The sequence below is a fragment of the Microcaecilia unicolor genome, chromosome 3 (genome assembly GCF_901765095.1).
Source record: "Microcaecilia unicolor chromosome 3, aMicUni1.1, whole genome shotgun sequence".
Taxonomy (NCBI): domain Eukaryota; kingdom Metazoa; phylum Chordata; class Amphibia; order Gymnophiona; family Siphonopidae; genus Microcaecilia; species Microcaecilia unicolor.
In genome coordinates this window covers 529,011,712-529,032,494 of record NC_044033.1, presented here as the reverse complement: position 1 = coordinate 529,032,494, position 20,783 = coordinate 529,011,712, and the positions used below count along the sequence as shown (strand labels likewise).

The 20,783-nt window shown below is 46.2% G+C and overlaps 1 protein-coding gene across 2 annotated transcripts in view; it reads left to right on the top strand.

Annotated features, from left to right (window-relative positions):
- WASF1 (WASP family member 1) overlaps nt 1-20,783 on the top strand; it is a 576,737-nt gene that overhangs the window by 543,843 nt on the left and 12,111 nt on the right. For both annotated transcript variants that reach the window (XM_030199198.1, XM_030199199.1), the window contains exons 6-7: nt 916-1,088; nt 5,765-5,944. In XM_030199198.1, the coding sequence (XP_030055058.1) occupies nt 916-1,088; nt 5,765-5,944 (353 nt within the window). The remainder of the gene's footprint in view (nt 1-915; nt 1,089-5,764; nt 5,945-20,783) is intronic.

The following is a 20,783-nucleotide window of genomic DNA, read 5'->3' as shown; positions in this document are numbered from 1 at the left end:
GTGAAATTCGTCGGAAGACAGATTGCTGTCTCCCGCTGACTATCAATGGATAGCTGTCTAAGTACCATTTAACTGGCCAGGTGATGTTCCTGGCCGGTTAAATTGTTTAGAATTGTTTTTTTTGGGGGGGGGGGGGGGAGGGGTGTATGTTTTAGTTGTATACTGCTTTGATCAAATTTTTTTCAGAACATGATTAATAAAATAGTTTTTAAATAAATACATTTTCTACTACTTTATCAGCTTTCAGCTTCCAACCCATTCAGTACCCACCCTAACACTGTTCATACCATTTATGATGGAGGTAGAGTGATGTTCCATGGATGATCATTCACAGCTACCTTAGGTTTTCTACATTTTTATTCCTTCTCCCTCCCTCTGTGTAGCTCAGCCTTTGCACCACTAATTGTCTGAATTGTGGTTCCCTCTGGCACACGTTAAATGTTTGGAGGAACTGGTTGACTTATGGTGCTGGTCCCTCCCCACCATCCTTGTCCTGAGCCATGAGATACCCAAAGATTAGAATTAGGAGGAATGAGCAGTTATCTTTCCTGTAGAAGCAGTTTCCAAGGGCAGTGATATAAAAGGTACAGTTTAAGAGCTGGTCTGATCATTTTCTAGCAGTGCCCTGTAGGAGATATGAATTTTATTCCTGATATTGCTGTTTGCTTCTCGGGCAGCTGCGGCTGGAAATGTTACATTTATTTTAAAAAAAAAAATGGTTAACCATGGCTTTGAATTATGGTTTCCAACTGTCAGTTCCATGAGATCTGTCAGTGTCAGATAGTGCTCACTAGATTTTGCCACTCTGACAGAAATATATTGTTCTGTTATTAAGTTTAACATTTTCTGCTATGTTTACGCTTAGAATTTTCATTGATTGGAAATATTTCTTCTTTTATATTCACTCTTCAACAGCAGAAGAATCTTGATCGTCCTCATGAGCCAGAGAAAGTGCCCCGGGCACCTCATGATAGGCGAAGAGAATGGCAGAAGTTAGCCCAAGGTCAAGAGCTGGCTGAGGATACTATCAATCTCTTACACAAGCACGTGGAAGTGGTTAATGGCCCAGCCCCACATTTTGAATCAAGGTGAAATTATTATGCTTATTCTAAATTGTCGATTTTTCTTAAAATATAAGTCTTGTAATGTTCATGAAACAATCGTGTATTGTTTTCCTGTAGAGCAGATAGCCTTTTGTCACTTGGAAGTCAGTGGGGTTATTTTGTTTATAAATAAATAATCTTTATTAAAGAAATCAACATACAGAAACCAGCAGTGGGGGGAGGGTTGGGCGGGACTAGAGGTCCACCAGACCTCCAGCTCCCTGTTGCTGGGGGGCAGTCAGGTGGGGGTTGCTGCATTGGGGGGAATGGGGGCCTGCTAGCATTCAAATACATGCTGGACAGGGCTCACCATTCCTCCCCAATGGTCTGCAAACCCTAACACCACCTCTAAGCTGTTGTAGGGTTTGCCGCGGCCTGTCAGCCAATCTTTGGCACGCTGGTCACTGATCATTGGGGATGAATAGGTTTAGCCCTGTTTTGCATGCATTTGCATGCTAGTTGTGTTCAGAGCCCACAAGCACGTTGTTTCACGCACTCGAGGGCTCTGATCATGGGGCGATAGCAAATGCAGGCGCTAGTATGGCGCTAACAGTCTCTAGCACCTGCATTTGCTTCTGATCATTGACCCATCGGTGTAGCATAACAGTCCAAAATGATTCTCAGATGGTTTGAAAGTGTTTTCAGCGACCAGGGTGATGCTATCCTGCTTTATGTCGCTCCAATATCATAAAACCATAAACTGAATTCAACCATTGGGTCACATTAGGTAGAGTATCATTCAACCATCGGCAGGCCAACAAGAGCAAATAGTGTAAAAATGTTCACTTTTTATTGAGTTTCACTGGAAGCCCTGTGTAATCATCAGGTGCCAGAAATGGTATTCAAAGCTGATGAGTCAGAGAAACTGAATGAAATCTCTATAAACCTGGAAGATGTAATGGTGCCATTTTACAAATTGAAGAGTAGCAAATTGCCTGGACCGGATGGTATTCATCCCAGATATAATTGAAAAATGAACTTGCAGAACTATTGTTAGCAGAAACACTACCAGATCAACACGCACATACCTAAACCTCCATCACCCAAGCTGCAAAGGACTTAAATATAAATCAACCTATGCATCCAGTTTCTCCTTCATAAGCACGCAACTATGGAACGCACTACCAAACGCCTTGAAAACACTGCATGACCTAACAAATTTTTGGAGATCACTAAAAACTAACTTATTCAAAAAGGCATACCCTAATGACCCAACCTAAAAGCCTCGATCCTACAACACAACAAAACTAATACTCGAACTGGTCATAACTCAACTCTTCCTCCTTATTCGCTGATGTGTCTGTCCTACACGAACCTTAGGGCGAGGGGGAGAAGAAACCAGCTCCAGCAGCAGAAGTTGCAAGTGTCGGTAGCAAGTGCAGCTGAAAGATAAGTGTTCTTTCAGTTTTGAGAAATCTTTCTATGCATATAGACCGTTGAAACTGCTGACACAATAGTGTTGAATGAAAGTCGTGTAGCAATTAAAGTGATTGCAGCAATTAGTGACTTCATATTACGAAGGTTTTTTTGGGCCAATGATGAACAGAGGATCATTCATGATCCATTTAAGCTCCAGGAGTTTATATTAATCTAGGAGCTCTGTGAGGCCATTTTTTCCTTCGTTACATGCAGTTCTTTTCGCCGGTATATGCAGTAGTTTAACATAAGTACATTTAATTACATTTTCATCACATGGAAGATCTTGTTTGTTTATATCTACATGAACCTTCTACATTGTCACTCTTGTATCTGTTATACCGGAATTGGCGATTGCCATCACGGTTATTATGTAAGCCACATTGAGCCTGTAAATAGGTGGGAAAATGTGGGATACAAATGCAATAAATAAATAAATAAAGTGTAATTTATCTTTAAAATCAAGCATGGTACCGGAAGATTGGAGGGTGGCCAATGTAACACCGATTTTTTAAAAAGGTTCCTGAGGTGATCGAGGAAATTATAGACCAGTGAGCCTGACGTCGGTGCAGGGCAAAATGGTAGAGACGTTTATAAAGAACAAAATTACAGAGCAAGATGTAAATAGGAACAACAAACATAGTTTGAAATGTCTATATGCGAATGCCAGAAGCCTAACAAATAAGATGGGAGAATTAGAATGTGTTGCACTAAATGAAAAATTAGATACAATAAGCATCTCTGAGACCTGGTGGAAGGAGGATAATCAGTGGAACACTCTCATACCAGGGTACAAATTATACTGCAGTGATAGGGTTGATCGAACAGGGGTCTGTGCTGGGACCGCTGCTTTTTAACGTACTTATAAATGACCTAGAGATGGGAGTAACTAGTGAGGTAATTAAAGTGGAGGAGTGGCCTAATGGTTAGGGTGGTGGACTTTGGTCCTGAGGAACTGAGTTCGATTTCCACTTCAGGCACAGGCAGCTCCTTGTGACTCTGGGCAAGTCACTTAACCCTCCATTGCCCCATGTAAGCCGCATTGAGCCTGCCATGAGTGGGCGCTACGGCTTTGTCTTCCCTGATTGCCCCTTTTACTCCTCGGTCATCTAGCGGTCCAACCGATTCTTTTGCCGGCTTCCTGCTTTTAATATACCTAAAAAAAAACTTACTGTGTGTTTTTGCCTCCAACACAATCTTTTTTTTTGAAGTCCCTCTTAGCCTTCCTTATCAGCGCTTTGCATTTGACTTGACATTCCTTATGCTGTTTCTTATTATTTTCAGTCTGTTCCTTCTTCCATTTTGTGAAGGATTTTCTTTTAGCTCTAATAGCTTCCTTCACCTCACGTTTTAACCTCGTGGCTGTCGTCTGGTCTTCCATCCTCCTTTTTTAATAGGCTCCCCCTTCCCCAGAATGTTGCCCAGTTCCTAACAAATCTAAAACCCTCCTCCTTGCACCATCGTCTCATCCACACATTGAGACTCCGGAGCTCTGCCTGTCTCTTGGGCCCTGCACGTGGAACAGGTAGCATTTAAGAAAATGCTACCCTAGAGAATCTGGATTTGAGCTTTCTACCTAAAAGCCTAAATTTGGCTTCCAGAACCTCTCTCCCACATTTTCCTATGTCATTGGTACCAACATGTACCAAGACAGCCGGCTCCTCCCCAACACTATCTAAAATCCTATCTAGGTGACGCATGAGGTCCGTCACCTTCACACCAGGCAGGCAAGTCGTCAGGCGTCTTTCATGGATACTTTGTTAAACACCTGTTGAAAATCTGGATACACAATATCGATCGGCTGACCTTTATCCACATGTTTGTTCACCACTTCAAAGAAATGTAATAGGTTGATGAAGCAAGATTTCCCTTCACTAAATTCACGTTGGCTTTGTCTCATTAATCCATGCTTTTGAATATACTCTATAAATGCTGGCTCCTCCTACATCCCAATGGCTTGATTTTGTGCGTTTTGCACTTGGACATTTTTTTTTAATGGATCAAAAAACAAAACAAATTGCAAAACATTGTTTGGAACAGTATTTTTGAAAACAAAATATAGACATTATTTTTCTTTTTTTGAAAATGACCTTATTTCTTATTCGGATTTTGGACGTTTTTTGCAAAACGTCCAAAGTGAGACTTAGACGTCATATCGAAAATGCCTCCCATGCCATATTTTGTATTGTTGTTTGAATATTTTTACTGCTGTAGTTGTCTGTTGCTTATGTTTGATTTGTTCATACTGTACACAGCCTTGAGTGAATTCCTTCAAAAAATAAATAAACCCTAATAAATAAATAAACTGAAGACCATAAGAAAACACTTAACAGCACAGTTTTGTTGAGCAACCATTTGCAGTTTGAAATGCTGCAAAACGCTGGCTGTGCTGGAAAGGCTGGATAAGAGTTTAGATCTTCAGTTAAGTTGTCTTTATTCACTTTTATCTAAAATAAGGAACTGCACAAAAATGATAAATGATAAAAAGTGATTGACTCAAGGTGGTCTGCTCTATTCAGCAAAAAAAGAGCAGGTTGAATTCTAAGGTTTTTTTCCTACCCCAAAGTTGTCTACTAAGGTAGCAACTCCAATGCCAGGACTTATATTTCTTATCATGCTGTTGTGTTATAAATTTATATTGTTTTGTGGGATTTTTTGGGGGAGTTAGTTTTATGAAATACATGTGTACATAACAACTTCATCCCCGGGAATACCTACACATGGTATACGTAGAAGTACACGCCATCATCTGCACTCATATTCTGTTTATAAGAGCCCTTTTCCATGTGTTAAACACTTTATATATATATATATATATATATATATATATATATATATATATATATATATATATATATTTGCTTCCTATTAGGCATGGATCGGGACACATATGAAAAAATGAAATATCCAGCATGTATATTTTCTAAAGTCTGCAAAGCACTAACCAGTTAAATCCAGTGTTTGGAAATTATGCTGATTAATACTGCAGGAAAATCCCATTGCAGTGTAGTAGATTGAGAATCGGCACAACCAGAAGAAAGCCAGGGTTATAGTACTGATGGCTTTGGTTTCTTGTGGGAAGAGTTCATATTATGGTGCAAAGTTAAGCAGGATTCAACTAAAACTTATCATAAAAGTCCATTTCTGCTTCTTTGAAATAAAAACAATAAGGGATTCAGTTAAGGAAACCAGATTGTTGGTTATTTATTTACATATATAGAAATGTTCTCTCTCTTTGTTCTTAGACCTCAGGCATATATGGATCACATAGATGGGCCATTCTCACTGGTAGCATTACCTTATAGTCAAATGGGTGAGCTCCTGACTAGAGGAGAAGATCGGATGATAATCAGACCACATGAGCCCCCGCCACCTCCTCCCATGCTTGGTGCAGGAGACGGGAAACCCATACCGACTTGTATCAGGTGAGTACGTTGTACAGTAAAAGTTACATGGCAGAGCTGCAGCTAGACTAACTCCCTTTTACTAGGAAAAGTAAAGGACGTATAACAGAGGAGATGCAGAAATGTTGCCTAGTAACCTAGTTAAATGATGCAAGGTCCATCTGGTCTGCCAGAAAGGTGGCCAGGGTTAACTCCCACCCTGCTTTGTCTACTTCTCTCTCTGCTTTTTTGTTTGTTTGTTTTTTTCACTCCTTCAGGTTTGAAAGTTAGTTAAGTTTTACTATGAGTGGAAGTATTCTATCCTTTTATTGCATCTTTGTGCTATATAGGGAGCCTGTTATTTATCCTACACCTTTTTGAATTCTTTCACTGTTTTTGACCCCACCACTTCCCACAGAAGAGCATTCCAGGCATCCACACCCTCTCTGTGAAAAAAGTATCTCTGGATCTTGCTTTTCAGTTTCTCTCCTTTCATGTCTTCTAGTTTTGTTGTGCTTTTGGCAAAGGTTGTTTTGTTCCTTACTATTTTTCAAAAAATTAAATCTCTGTATCGTATCTCCCCTGTTCCGACTCTCCTCCTCAGACGCTATTGCCCAAAGTCTCTTTCCTGGTTCATTCACATCGGCCTCTCACCTTCTATCATATACAGCTTCTTTGGATTTCTATATCCAAAATTCATCATTCTTCATTTATTTATTTGTTGCATTTGTATCCCACATTTTCCCACCAATTTGCAGGCTCAATGTGGCTTACATTATGCCGTAATGGCGATCGCCATTTCCGGATAGAGAATTACAAGTGGTATTGCATTACTTCACATCAAAGCTTATCTGACAATCATTAACCCAAGCCTCTAATTTTTGTAAATCACTTCTCATGTATTCCATGTACCCCTGGTGTCTAGTTAGCTGCCGATCTTCTTGTCATCAGCAAAAAGGCACGCTTTTCCTTTTAACCCTTCAGCAATAACACAAATATATTGAACAGAATTAGACCCAGGATCAATCCCAGTGGTACTCCACTACTCACCTTTCTTTTGAGCAAACCATTTATCACCACTGTCTGATTAGCCCGTTTCTGATCCTGCTCTCCACCTCAGGTCCCATGCTCAAGCCACTCAGTTTATTTAGATTAGGTATTTATTATTGATGTACCACTGTTAATGCAGCACACAATAAAAACATAAACCAGAAAGGAGCTGCAATTTTTTATAGGAACGAGCACAATCTAACAGACGAAAGCCACATGAAACAAAATAACAACCAAAAAGAAAAAAAAAACCCAAACATTATTTGTATAGCTCATGTCTGTCTTCAGACAGACATGAGCCTACTATGAGGAACAGTATCAAAGGCTTTGCTGAAATCTAAGTAGACCACATCCAGCATATACCCGTGATTCAGTTTTTTTTTTTTGTCACCCAGTCATAGAAATCAATCAGATTCATTTGACATGATTTGCCTTTGGTAAAGCCATGTTTCCTCAGATTCTGTAACTCGACTTGGAGTGACCGGATTCCACTTTGGCTCTTCTATCGAATCATACTGTGTGGTAATCACTGCCTCACAGGTGGACATTAGATACACTCTCTCCATTCTTGTCAGCATCCCTACTCATACATGTGGCTTACCACTGTGGTATTTAAAAAAAAGGCCCTTTCCACATGTGAAACAGATTTAACACATAGAAAAACCTTTGAAAAATTACGACCTTATTAATTTTAACATTTGAAAATGTGATGTCTAATAATGTATGTATGCAAAATTGTTTTCAGGGAAGGTGAAGCTATTAATAATGGCTTAAATTGTTTACTTTTTAAAATCTAAGGAAAGTATAGGGCGTAGGGGCTAATGCATTGGATCTCCAAAATACCTAGCAAGAAAGGGTCCAATATTCAAAGGATTTAGGCTTCTACTTGACATTATATAACATTGGACACTTGTATCACACACATGCCCAAGTTCAGTGTGACTAACAAAGAAACTAGAAATACTTAGGAACATAACAAAATTTACCAAAATACAACATTAATATCCTTAATTTTTGAAATAAGAAAGCTTTTAACATTTTACAAAATAATTTGTAGTCTATTAACTGCCTTACTTAAATAGGTAAAGAGTTCTAGTATTTTGCAGACTGATAGGGGGATGATACACACTGAATTCTTTTTAAATCTTGTTTATTAAGAATATGGCAAAAAATGCAACAAGCTATAGAATTTTCCATAACAGTAGGCAAAAGAAACACATTTCCAAGCACAAATGCATTCAAATAGAAACCAGTAAACACCCCCCTACCACCTCCCATCCCCTACTCTCCCTCCCTCAAAATCAGCTGCTACACATTGGACTAATTCAGTATTCCTCTGCAACTAGTGTTGCCCAAAAACGTTCCAAATTCTCTGAAAGCTTTCCCCTTGCACTAATGAAATATTGGCACTCTCTTAGACGTTCAATGGAGAGCAAAGTGATCATATGAATCCTCCAAGTTTCCAAAGTAGCGGCTGCAGGTGTTCTCCAGACAGTGAAGTAAAATTACCCATTCTACCATCAAAACCAAGTAGCATAAGAACCCTCTAAGTCCACAAAGGAGAGGCCGAGGAAGGAAAGCTACAAACAACAAAGTAGGATGTGAGGGAATTGCACTGCCTCACTGCGCTGCAGCATCCCCCAGGACTTGCTACCAGAAAATCTGAATGAGTGGGCAGCTCTAAAACATATGTCCAAGTGTTGCAGGGCTATGATTACATTTGGGACAAACTCCAGATTCAGTACATAAGTATTGTCATACTGGGACAGACTGAAGGTCCATCAAGCCCAGTATCCTGTTTCCAACTGTGGCCAATCCAGGTTACAAGTACCTGGCAAGATCCCAAAACAGTACGATACATTTTCTCCGAGGACAAGCAGGCTGCTTGTTCTCACTGATGGGTGACGTCCACGGCAGCCCCTCTAATCGGAACACTTTCTAGCAAAGTCCTTTGCTAGTCCTCGCGCGCCGATGCGCACCGCGCATGCGCGGCCGTCTTCCCGCCCGAACCGGCTCGTGCCGGCCAGTCTTCTTTTGTCCGCGCTCGGTACGGTCGTGTTTCGCCGTTCACGCCCCAAAGTTGACCTCGCGCGTCGTTTATCAACTTCGTTCTTCAAAAAAAAAAAAAAAAGGTGTCGGAAGGAGACCTTTATGGTTTTCTCCCTTCCCGTACCTCTAGTTTTGCCCCGGTAAATTTTCTTTCGTCGTCGGGGTAGGCCCTATTTAGGCCTCGGTCGAAGTTTTTCTTCCCCCTATTTTTGTGGTGCCATTTTCGCCATTTCGAGTTTTGATCTCGCCGGCGCGATTTTTCCGCCCATGACATCAAAGTCTTCCAGCGGCTTTAAGAAGTGCACCCAGTGCGCCCTGGTAATCTCGCTCACTGACAGGCACGCGTCGTGTCTTCAGTGTCTGGGGGCTGGGCACCGCCCTCAGGCCTGTAGTCTGTGTTCCCTTTTGCAAAAGCGGACTCAGGTAGCGAGATTAGCCCAGTGGAACGTCTTGTTCTCGGGCTCTTTGTCGGCACCGGGAGTATCGACTGCTTCGACGTCGTCGGCGCCCGGACCTTCATCCTCGCCCCCGATTGCATCGAGTGCATCGAGGCATCGGGGCGACATCGGAGGGCTGCGTCGGTGGTATCGAGACCTCCTCGTCTGCTGATGTCGTCGGACGGTGGTGCTTCGTCTGGAGTGCAGGTGAGGGCTGTCCATTCCCCTGCTGGTGGCGGTGAGCCTTCGGGTGGGTCTCCCCCTACCCTGAGGGCTCCTGCAGTACAGCCCCCCCGAGACCGACCCTCTTCGGCCTCGGCCCCGAGGAAGAGACGGCTGGATTCTACGTCCTCCTCGTCGGTGCCGGGAAGCTCCGGTGACGTGCTTCGTTCCAAAAAATCAAAGAAGCATCGTCACCGGTCCCCTTCCTGTGTCGGCACCGAGAGCTCTGGGTCGCTGAGGGAGTCGGCACCCAGTAAGCATCGGCACCGAGAGGACCGCTCGCCCTCTGTTCAAGAGGTGTCGATGCGCTCCCCTTTGGACAGCCCGGAACAGCCTCCACGCCCGGAAGAGGTTCTGACATCGACTCCTGCATCGGCTTCCATGTCTTTTTCCACAGCCGCTCTGCACGAGAGCCTCCGGGCCGTTCTCCCAGAGATCCTGGGAGAGCTGTTGCGCCCTACCTCTCCGGTACCGGGGGTGCTTGCGCCACCGGTACCGTCGAGCGAGGCGCCGGCTGGCCCATTGTCTGGGGTGAGGTCTCCGACATCGGTGCCGCTTGCGGTACCGAGTGCGGTAGCCTCCCAGGAAGGCTCCCCGACTACGTCGGCGGAGGGAGCTTCACCGGTGCGGGCGAGGGAGTCTACCTCTCGACGCTCCCACCGTGGCCGTGGTTCCACGGAGTCGAGCCGGGCACGGTTGCAGACACAGGTCCGTGAACTTGTGTCTGACACCGATGGTGAGGCCTCGTGGGAAGAGGAAGAAGACATCAGATATTTCTCTGACGAGGAGTCTGAGGGTCTTCCTTCTGATCCCACTCCCTCTCCTGAAAGACAGCTTTCTCCTCCTGAGAGCCTGTCTTTCGCTTCCTTTGTCCGGGAGATGTGTACGGCCATCCCCTTCCTGGTGGTTGTGGAGGACGAGCCCAGGGCTGAAATGTTTGAGCTCCTGGACTATCCTTCTCCACCTAAGGAAGCGTCAACAGTACCCATGCATCATGTCCTCAAAAAGACATTGCTGGCGAACTGGACCAAGCCTCTAAGTAATCCCCACATTCCCAAGAAGATCGAGTCCCAGTACCGGATCCATGGGGACCCAGAGCTGATGCGCACTCAGTTGCCTCATGACTCTGGAGTTGTGGATTTGGCCCTAAAGAAGGCCAAGAGTTCTAGGGAGCATGCTTCGGCGCCCCCGGGCAAAGACTCTAGAACCTTGGACTCCTTTGGGAGGAAGGCCTACCATTCTTCTATGCTCGTGGCCAAGATTCAGTCCTACCAGCTCTACACGAGCATACACATGCGGAACAATGTGCGGCAGTTGGCGGGCTTGGTGGACAAGCTCCCCCCTGAGCAAGCCAAGCCATTTCAGGAGGTGGTCAGGCAGCTGAAGGCGTGCAGAAAATTCCTGGCCAGAGGGGTGTACGACACCTTTGATGTTGCGTCCAGGGCCGCTGCTCAAGGTGTGGTGATGCGCAGACTCTCATGGCTGCGTGCCTCCGACCTGGAGAATAGAATCCAGCAGCGGATTGCGGACTCGCCTTGCCGTGCGGATAATATTTTTGGAGAGAAAGTCGAGCAGGTGGTAGAGCAGCTCCACCAGCGGGACACCGCATTCGACAAGTTCTCCCGCCGGCAGCCTTCAGCCTCTACCTCTACAGGTAGAAGATTTTTTGGGGGAAGGAAGACTGTTCCCTACTCTTCTGGCAAGCGTAGGTACAATCCTCCTTCTCGACAGCCTGCGGCCCAGGCTAAGCCCCAGCGCGCTCGCTCTCGTCAGCAGCGTGCGACTCAGCAAGGCCCCTCGGCTCCCCAGCAAAAGCAAGGGACGAGCTTTTGACTGGCTCCAGCAGAGCATAGCCGACATCCAAGTGTCAGTGCCGGGCGACCTGCCAGTCGGAGGGAGGTTGAAAGCTTTTCACCAAAGGTGGCCTCCGATCAGTGGGTTCTCCAAATAGTCCGGCAAGGATACACCCTCAATTTGGCCTCAAAACCTCCAAATTGTCCACCGGGAGCTCAGTCTTACAGCTTCCAACACAAGCAGGTACTTGCAGAGGAACTCTCCGCCCTTCTCAGCGCCAATGCGGTCGAGCCCGTGCCATCCGGGCAAGAAGGGCTGGGATTCTATTAAACCAGGTACTTCCTTGTGGAAAAGAAAACAGGGGGGGATGCGTCCCATCCTAGACCTAAGGGCCCTGAACAAATATCTGGTCAAAGAAAAGTTCAGGATGCTTTCCCTGGGCACCCTTCTCCCCATGATTCAGGAAAACGATTGGCTATGCTCTCTGGACTTGAAGGACGCCTACACGCACATCCCGATACTGCCAGCTCACAGACAGTATCTGTGATTTCAGCTGGGCACACGTCACTTCCAGTACTGTGTGCTACCCTTTGGGCTCGCCTCTGCGCCCAGAGTGTTCACGAAGTGCTTGGCTGTAGTAGCAGCGGCACTTCGCAGACTGGGGGTACACGTGTTCCCATATCTCGACGATTGGCTGATGAAGAACACATCCGAGGCAGGAGCCCTGCAGTCCATGCAGATGACTATTCGCCTCCTGGAGCTACTGGGGTTTGTGATAAATTATCCAAAGTCCCATCTTCTCCCAGTGCAGAAACTCGAATTCATAGGAGCTCTGCTGGATTCTCGGACGGCTCGCGCCTATCTCCCAGAGACGAGAGCCAACAACTTGTTGTCCCTCGTCTCGTGGGTGCGAGCGTCCCAGCAGATCACAGCTCGGCAGATGTTGAGATTGCTGGGCCACATGGCCTCCACAGTTCATGTGACTCCCATGGCCAACCTTCACATGAGATCTGCTCAATGGACCCTAGCTTCCCAGTGGTTTCAGGCTGCTGGGGATCTAGAAGACGTGATCCACCTGTCCACGAGTTTTCTCAAATCCCTGTATTGGTGGACGATTTGGTCCAATTTGACTCTGGGACGTCCTTTCCAAATTCCTCAGCCACAAAAAGTGCTGACCACGGATGCGTCTCTCCTGGGGTGGGGAGCTCATGTCGATGGGCTTCACACCCAAGGAAGCTGGTCCCTCTAGGAACGCGATCTGCAGATCAATCTTCTGGAGTTACGAGCGATCTGGAATGCTCTGAAGGCTTTCAGAGATCGGCTGTCCCACCAAATTATCCAAATTCAGACAGACAACCAGGTTGCCATGTATTACGTCAACAAGTAGGGGGCACCGGATCTCGCCCCCTGTGTCAGGAAGCCGTCAGCATGTGGCTCTGGGCTCGCCGTCACGGCATGGTGCTCCAAGCCACATATCTGGCAGGCGTAAACAACAGTCTGGCCGACAGGTTGAGCAGGATTATGCAACCTCACGAGTAGTCGCTCAATTCCCGTGTAGTGCGACAGATCTTCCAGGTGTGGGGCACCCCCTTGGTAGATCTCTTCGCATCTCGAGCCAACCACAAAGTCCCTCAGTTCTGTTCCAGGCTTCAGGCCCACGGCAGACTGGCATCGGATGCCTTCCTCCTGGACTGGGGGGAGGGTCTGCTGTATGCTTATCCTCCCATACCTCTGGTGGGGAAGACTTTGTTGAAACTCAAACAAGACCGCGGCACCATGATTCTGATTGCTCCTTTTTGGCCGCGTCAGATCTGGTTCCTTCTTCTTCTGGAGTTGTCCTCTGAAGAACCGTGGAGATTGGAGTGTTTTCCGACCCTCATCACACAGGACGAAGGGGCGCTTCTGCATCCCAACCTCCGGTCCCTGGCTCTCACGGCCTGGATGTTGAGAGCTTAGACTTTGCCTCTTTGGGTCTGTCAGAGGGTGTCTCCCGCATCTTGCTTGCTTCCAGGAAAGATTCCACTAAGAGGAGTTACTTCTTTCTATGGAGGAGGTTTGCCGTCTGGTGTGACAGCAAGGCCCTAGCTCCTCGCTCTTGTCCTACACAGACCCTGCTTGAATACCTTCTGCACTTGTCTGAGTCTGGTCTCAAGACCAACTCTGTAAGGGTTCACCTTAGTGCAATCAGTGCATACCATTACCGTGTGGAAGGTAAGCCGATCTCAGGACAGCCTTTAGTTGTTCGCTTCATGAGAGGTTTGCTTTTGTCAAAGCCCCCTGTCAAGCCTCCTACAGTGTCATGGGATCTCAATGTCGTTCTCACTCAGCTGATGAAACATCCTTTTGAGTCACTGAATTCCTGCCATCTGAAGTACTTGACTTGGAAGGTCATTTTCTTGGTGGCAGTTACTTCAGCTCGTAGAGTCAGTGAGCTTCAGGCCCTGGTAGCCCAGGCCCCTTACACCAAATTTCATCATAACAGAGTAGTCCTCCGCACTCACCCTAAGTTCTTGCCAAAGGTTGTGTCGGAGTTCCATCTGAACCAGTCAATTGTCTTGCCAACATTCTTTCCCCGTCCTCATTCCTGCCCTGCTGAACGTCAGCTGCACACATTGGACTGCAAGAGAGCATTGGCCTTCTATCTGGAGCGGACACAGCCCAACAGACAGTCCGCCCAATTGTTTGTTTCTTTTGATCCCAACAGGAGGAGAGTGGCTGTGGGAAAACGCACCATATCCAATTGGCTAGCAGATTTCATTTCCTTCACTTACGCCCAGGCTGGGCTGACTCTTGAGGGTCATGTCACGGCTCATAATGTTAGAGCCATGGCAGCGTCGGTAGCCCACTTGAAGTCAGCCACTATTGAAGAGATTTGCAAAGCTGCGACGTGGTCATCTGTCCACACATTCACATCTCATTACTGCTTGCAGCAGGATACCCGACGCGACAGTCGGTTCGGGCAGTCAGTGCTTCAGAATCTGTTCGGGGTTTAGAATCCAACTCCACCCCCCTAGGCCCATGTTTGTTCTGTTCCAGGCTGCACTCTCAGTTAGTTAGTAAATTTTTTAGGTCAATCTCAGTTATGTCCTCGCCGTTGCGAGTCCCAGTTGACCATGGTTGTTGTTTTGAGTGAGCCTGGGGGCTAGGGATACCCCATCATCTTAGTTATGTCCTCGCCGTTGCGAGGCCCAGTTGACCATGGTTGTTGTTTTGAGTGAGCCTGGGGGCTAGGGATACCCCATCAGTGAGAACAAGCAGCCTGCTTGTCCTCGGAGAAAGCGAATGCTACATACCTGTAGAAGGTATTCTCCGAGGACAGCAGGCTGATTGTTCTCACAAACCCGCCCACCTCCCCTTTGGAGTTGTGTCTTCCCTTCTCTTTGTCTTGCTACATATGAGACTGGCCGGCACGAGCCGGTTCGGGCGGGAAGACGGCCGCACATGCGCGGTGCGCATCGGCGCGCGAGGACTAGCAAAGGACTTTGCTAGAAAGTGTTCCGATTGGAGGGGCTGCCGTGGACGTCACCCATCAGTAAGAACAATCAGCCTGCTGTCCTCGGAGAATACCTTCTACAGGTATGTAGCATTCGCTTTATGCTGCTCATCCTAGAAATGAGCAGTGGATTTTCCCAAGACCATTTTAATAATGGCTTATGACTTTTCTTTTAGGAAGCTATCCAACCTTTTTAAAACCCTGCTAAGCTAACTGCTTTTACCAGATTTTCTGGCAACAAACTCCAAAGTTTAATTACACGTTGAGTGAAGAAATATTTTCTCTGATTCGTTTTAAATGTAGTACTTTGTAGCTTCATTGTGTGCCCTCTAGTCCTAGTATTTTTGGAAAGAGGAATCAAGCGATTAACTTCTACTAGTTCCACTCATTTATCATATCTCCCCTCAGCCCTACCCTTTCAGCCTTTCCTCATAGGGAAGTTGTCCCATCCCATTTATCGTTTTTGTCACCCTTCTCTTACCTTTTCTAGATCCACTATATCTTTTTTGAGATGTGGTGATCAGTACTGCACACACTATTCAAGGTGCAGTAGCACCATGGAGCAATAGAATGAATTATAACATCCTCATTTTTATTTTCTATTCCTTTCCTAATAATACCTAACATTCTATTTGCTTTCTTTGCCACCGCAGTAGTTTGAGCAGAGGGTTTCAAAGTATCATCAACGATGACTCCTAGAGCCTTTTCCTGGTTGGTAACTCCTAATTTGGAACCTTGCATCACGTAGCTGTAGTTCAGGTTCCTCTTTCCCACATGCAACACTTTGCACTTGCTCACATTAAATGTCATCTGCCATTTGGATGCCCAGTCTCGTAAGGTTGTCTTGCAGTTTTTCACAATCCTCTTGCAGTTTAACAACTTTGAATAACTTTGTGTCGTCAGCAAATTTAATTACCTCACTAGTTATTCCCATATCTAGATAATTTAATAATATGTTAAAAATCAGAGGTCCCAGCACAGACCCCTGGGGAACCCCACTATCAACCCTTCTCCATTCAGAATACTGACCATTTAACCTTACTCTCTGTTTTCTCTCCTTTAACCCATTTTTAATCCACAGTAGAACACTACCTCCTATCCAATGACTTTCCAATTTCCTCTGCAGTCTTTCATGAGGTACTTTGTCAACTGCCTTATGAAAATCCAGATATATATTATCGACCGGCTCACCTTTAGCCACATGTTTGTTCACCCCTTCAAAGAAATATAGTAGATTGGTGAATCAAGATTTCTGGTCACTAAATCCATGTTGGCTTTGTTTCATTAATCCATGCTTATGTATATGCTCTGTAATTTTGTTCCTTATTATAATGTCTACCATTTTGCCCGGCACCGACTTCAGGCTCACCGGTCTGTAATTTCCCGGATCTCTTCTGGAACTCTTTAAAAAAAAAAAAAAAAAGGTGTTACATTGGCCACCCGCCAATCTTCTGGTACCGTGGTTGATTTTAAAGATAAATTACATATTGTTAACAATAGTTCTGCAAGTTCATTTTTCAATTCTATCAATACTCTGGAATGTATACCATCCGGTCCTGGTGATTTGCTGCTCTTCATTTTGTCAAATTGCCCCATTACGTCTTCCAGGTTTACAGAGATTTGATTCAGTTTCTCTGACTCGGCAGCAGTGAATACCATTTCTGGCACTGGTATCTCTCCCACATCTTCCTTGGTGAAGACCGAAGCAAAGAATTAATTTATTCTGCTATGGCCTTGTCTTCCCTGAGTGCTCATTTACCCCTCAGTCATCTAGCGGTCCAACCAATTCTTTTACCGGCTTCTTGCTTTTAATATTCCTAAAAAAAATTTTACTATGCGTTTTTGCCTCCAATGCAATCTTCTTTTCAAAGTCTCGCTTTGCCTTCCTTATCAGCACTTTACATAAGTACGTAAGTATTGCCATACTGGGACAGACCAAAGGTTCATCAAGCCCAACATCCTGTTTCCAGCAGTGGCCAATCCAGGTCACAAATACCTGGCAAGATCCCAAAAGAGTACAAAACATTTTATGCTGCTTATCCCAGAAATATGCAGTGGAGTTTCCCCAAATCCATTTTAAAAATGGTCTATGGACTTTTTCATTAGGAAGCCATCCAAACCTTTTTTTAAACTCTGCTAAGCTAACCGCCTTTACCACATTCTCTGCAAACGAATTCCAGAGTTTAATTACACGTTGAGTGAAGAAACTTTTTCTCCGGTTCATTTTAAATTTACTACTTTGTAGCTTCATCGAATGCCCCCTAGTCCTAATATTTTTGGAAAGAGTAAACAGTCGCTTCACGTCTACTCTTTCCACTCCACTCATTATTTTATAGACTACTACTACTACTTAACATTTCTAAAGCGCTACTAGGGTTACGCAGTGCTGTACGTTTAACAAAGAAGGACAGTTCCTTCTCAAAGGAGCTTACAATCTAATGGACAAAATGTGCAGTCAATCAAATTGGGGCAGTCTAGATTTCCTGAGTAGAGGTGAAGTGGTTAGGTGCCGAAGGCGACATTGAAGAGGTGGGCTTTGAGCAATGATTTGAAGATGGGCAGGGATTGGGCCTGGCGTATGGGCTAAGGGAGTCCGTTCCACGCATGGGGTGAGGCGAGGCAGAAAGGACGGAGCCTGGAGTTGGCGGTGGTGGAGAAGGGTACTGAAAGGAGGGATTTGTCCTGAGAGCGGAGGTTACGGGTAGGAACGTAAGGGGAGATGAGGGTTGAGAGGTAAGGAGGGGCTGCAGAGCGAGTGCTTTTGTAGGTTAGAAGCAGAAGCTTGAACTGAATGCGGTACCTGATCGGAAGCCAATGAAGTGACTTGAGGAGAGGGGTGATATGAGTGTAATGGTCCAGGCAGAAGATAAGGCGTGCAGCAGAGTTCTGAACGGACTGAAGGGGGGGATAGATGCCTAAGTGGGAGACCAGTGAGGAGTAGGTTGCAGTAGTCACAATATAGGACAATATTGCACAATATAGGACCCTTTGGGTGGTTCATTTAAATTTATTTAAACCACAGACTCTTCCCTTTTATCCTAATATTCGTTATACTTGGAGGGGGGACTTTCCACTTACTTGGGCTCCTAACCAGCTTAAGTATTTAGGGGTTATTATTCCTGCTAATTAGGCACAATTATATCTATGTAATATACAGCTTTTACTTCACAAATTACATGGGAATCTGGCGTTACTACCCTATTTCACTGCTTGCCCTAACTGAAACCTGGCTCACCCCTGATGACTCTGCCTTAGTCGCGGCCCTGTGTCATGGAGGGTATCTTTTCTCCCATTCTCCCCGCCCAGTTGGCCGCGTTGGAGGCGTCGGGTTACTACTCTCGCTCTCCTGTAGTTTCCAACCCTTCCTCCTACTGCAGTCTCACTGCTTCTCATCCTTTGAAGTCCACTCCATCCGTCTATTCTACCCGCTGCCACTCAGAGTTGCAGTCATTTACTGACGCCCTGATAAGTCCCTCTCTTCCTTCCTTACTGACTTCGAATGCCTGGCTCTCCGTCTTTGTCGAGCCCTCATCCCCATCCCTCATTCTTGGAGACTTTTAACATACACACTGATAACCTATCCAACTCGTACGCTTCTCAGTTCCTCACTCTAACCTCCTCCTTCAACCTCCAGCTGAGCTCCACCACACCTACTCACCAATCTGGCCACTGTCTTGACCTTGTCCTCTCTTCTACCTGCTCCCCCTCCAATTTCTGTGCCGCAGCTCTTCCTCTCTCTGACCATCATCTGATCACCTTCACACTTCATCACCCTCCCCCTCAATCCCGCCCAACACTAACCACTACTTCCAGGAATCTCCATGCTGTCGACCCTCCCACCTTATCCTCTAGTATCTCTAATCTCCTCCCTTCCATCATGTCCTCCGAGTCTGTCGACAAGGCTGTCTCCACTTACAATGCCACTCTCTCCTCTGCTCTGGACACCTTTGCACCATCCATCTCCCCTCCCACAAGGCGTACTAATCTCCAGCCCTGGTTGACCCCTTGCACCCGATACCTTCACTCTTGTGCCCGATCGGCTGAACGCCTCTGGAGGAGATCTCGCACCCATACTGATTTCATTCACTACAAATTCATGCTATCCTCCTTCCAGTCCTCCCTATTCCACGCCAAACGGGACTATTACACCCAATTGACTAATTCCCTCAGCTTTCACCCTCGTCGTCTCTTCGCCACACTTAACTCCCTCCTCAAAATGCCCTCCGCTCCCCCCCACCCCACACACTCTCCTCAATCACTGGCTGACTACTTCCGTGACAAGGTGCAGAAGATCAAACTCGAATTCACCACCAAAACATCTCCTCCTCTTCACCCTATAACCCACTCCCTCAACCAACCAACTCAGGCCTCCTTCTCCTCTTTTCCTGATATCACCGAAGAGGAAACCGCCCATCTTCTTTCTTCCTCGAAATGCACCACCTGTTCTTCTGACCCCATCCCTACCAACTTACTTAACACCATCTCTCCTACTGTCACCCCCACCATCTGCCATATCCTCAACCTCTCTCTCTCCACGGCAACTGTCCCTGACACCTTCAAGCATGCTGTCACACCACTCCTCAAAAAACCATCACTTGACCCTACCTGTCCCTCCAACTACCGCCCCATTTCCCTCCTACCCTTCCTCTCCAAGATATTTGAACGCGCTGTTCACAGCCGTTGCCTTGATTTTCTCTCCTCTCATGCCATCCTCGATCCGCTTCAATCCGGCTTTTGCCCCCTACACTCGACAGAAACGGCACTATCTAAAGTCTGCAATGACCTGTTCCTTGCCAAATCCAAAGGTCACTACTCCATCCTCATCCTCCTCGACCTATCCGTCGCTTTTGACACTGTCAATCACAATTTACTTCTTGACACACTGTCCTCTTTTTGGGTTCCAGGGCTCTGTCATCTCCTGGTTCTCCTCTTATCTCTCCCATCGTACCTTCAGAGTACACTCTCATGGATCGTCCTCCACCCCTATCCCGCTCTCTGTTGGAGTTCCTCAGGGATCTGTCCTTGGACCTCTTCTTTTTTCAATCTACATCTCTTCCCTGGGCTCCCTCATCTCATCGCATGGTTTCCACTATCATCTTTATGCTGACAACACCCAGCTTTATCTCTCCACACCAGACATCACTGCGGAAACCCAGGCCAAAGTATCGGCCTGCTTATCTGACTGCTGCCTGGTTGTCCAACCACCACCTGAAACTGAACGTGGCCAAGACCGAGCTTATTGTCTTCCCACCCAAACCCACTTCTCCTTTCCCTCCACTCTCTATCTCAGTTGATAACACCCTCATCGTCCCCGTCTCATCTGCCCGCAACCTCGGTGTCATCTTCGACTCCTCCCTCTCCTTCTCTGCGCATATCCAGCAGATAGCCAAGACCTGTCGCTTCTTCCTCTATAACATTAGCAAAATTCGCTCTTTCCTCTCTGAGCACACCACCCGAACTCTCATCCATTCTCTGTTTACCTCTCGCCTTGACTACTGCAACCTACTCCTCACTGGCATCCCACTTAGCCATCTATCCCCCCTTCAGTCCGTTCAGAACTCTGCTGCACGTCTTATCTTCCGCCTCGACTGATATACTCATATCACCCCTCTCCTCAAGTCACTTCACTGACTTCCGATCAGGTACCGCATACAGTTCAAACTTCTCCTACTAACCTACAAATGCACTCGATCTGCAGCCCCTCCTTACCTCTCTACCCTCATCTCCTCTTACGTTCCTACCCGTAACCTCCGCTCCCAAGACAAATCCCTCCTTTCAGTACCCTTCTCCACCACTGCCAACTCCAGGCTCCGCCCTTTCTGCCTCGCCTCACCCC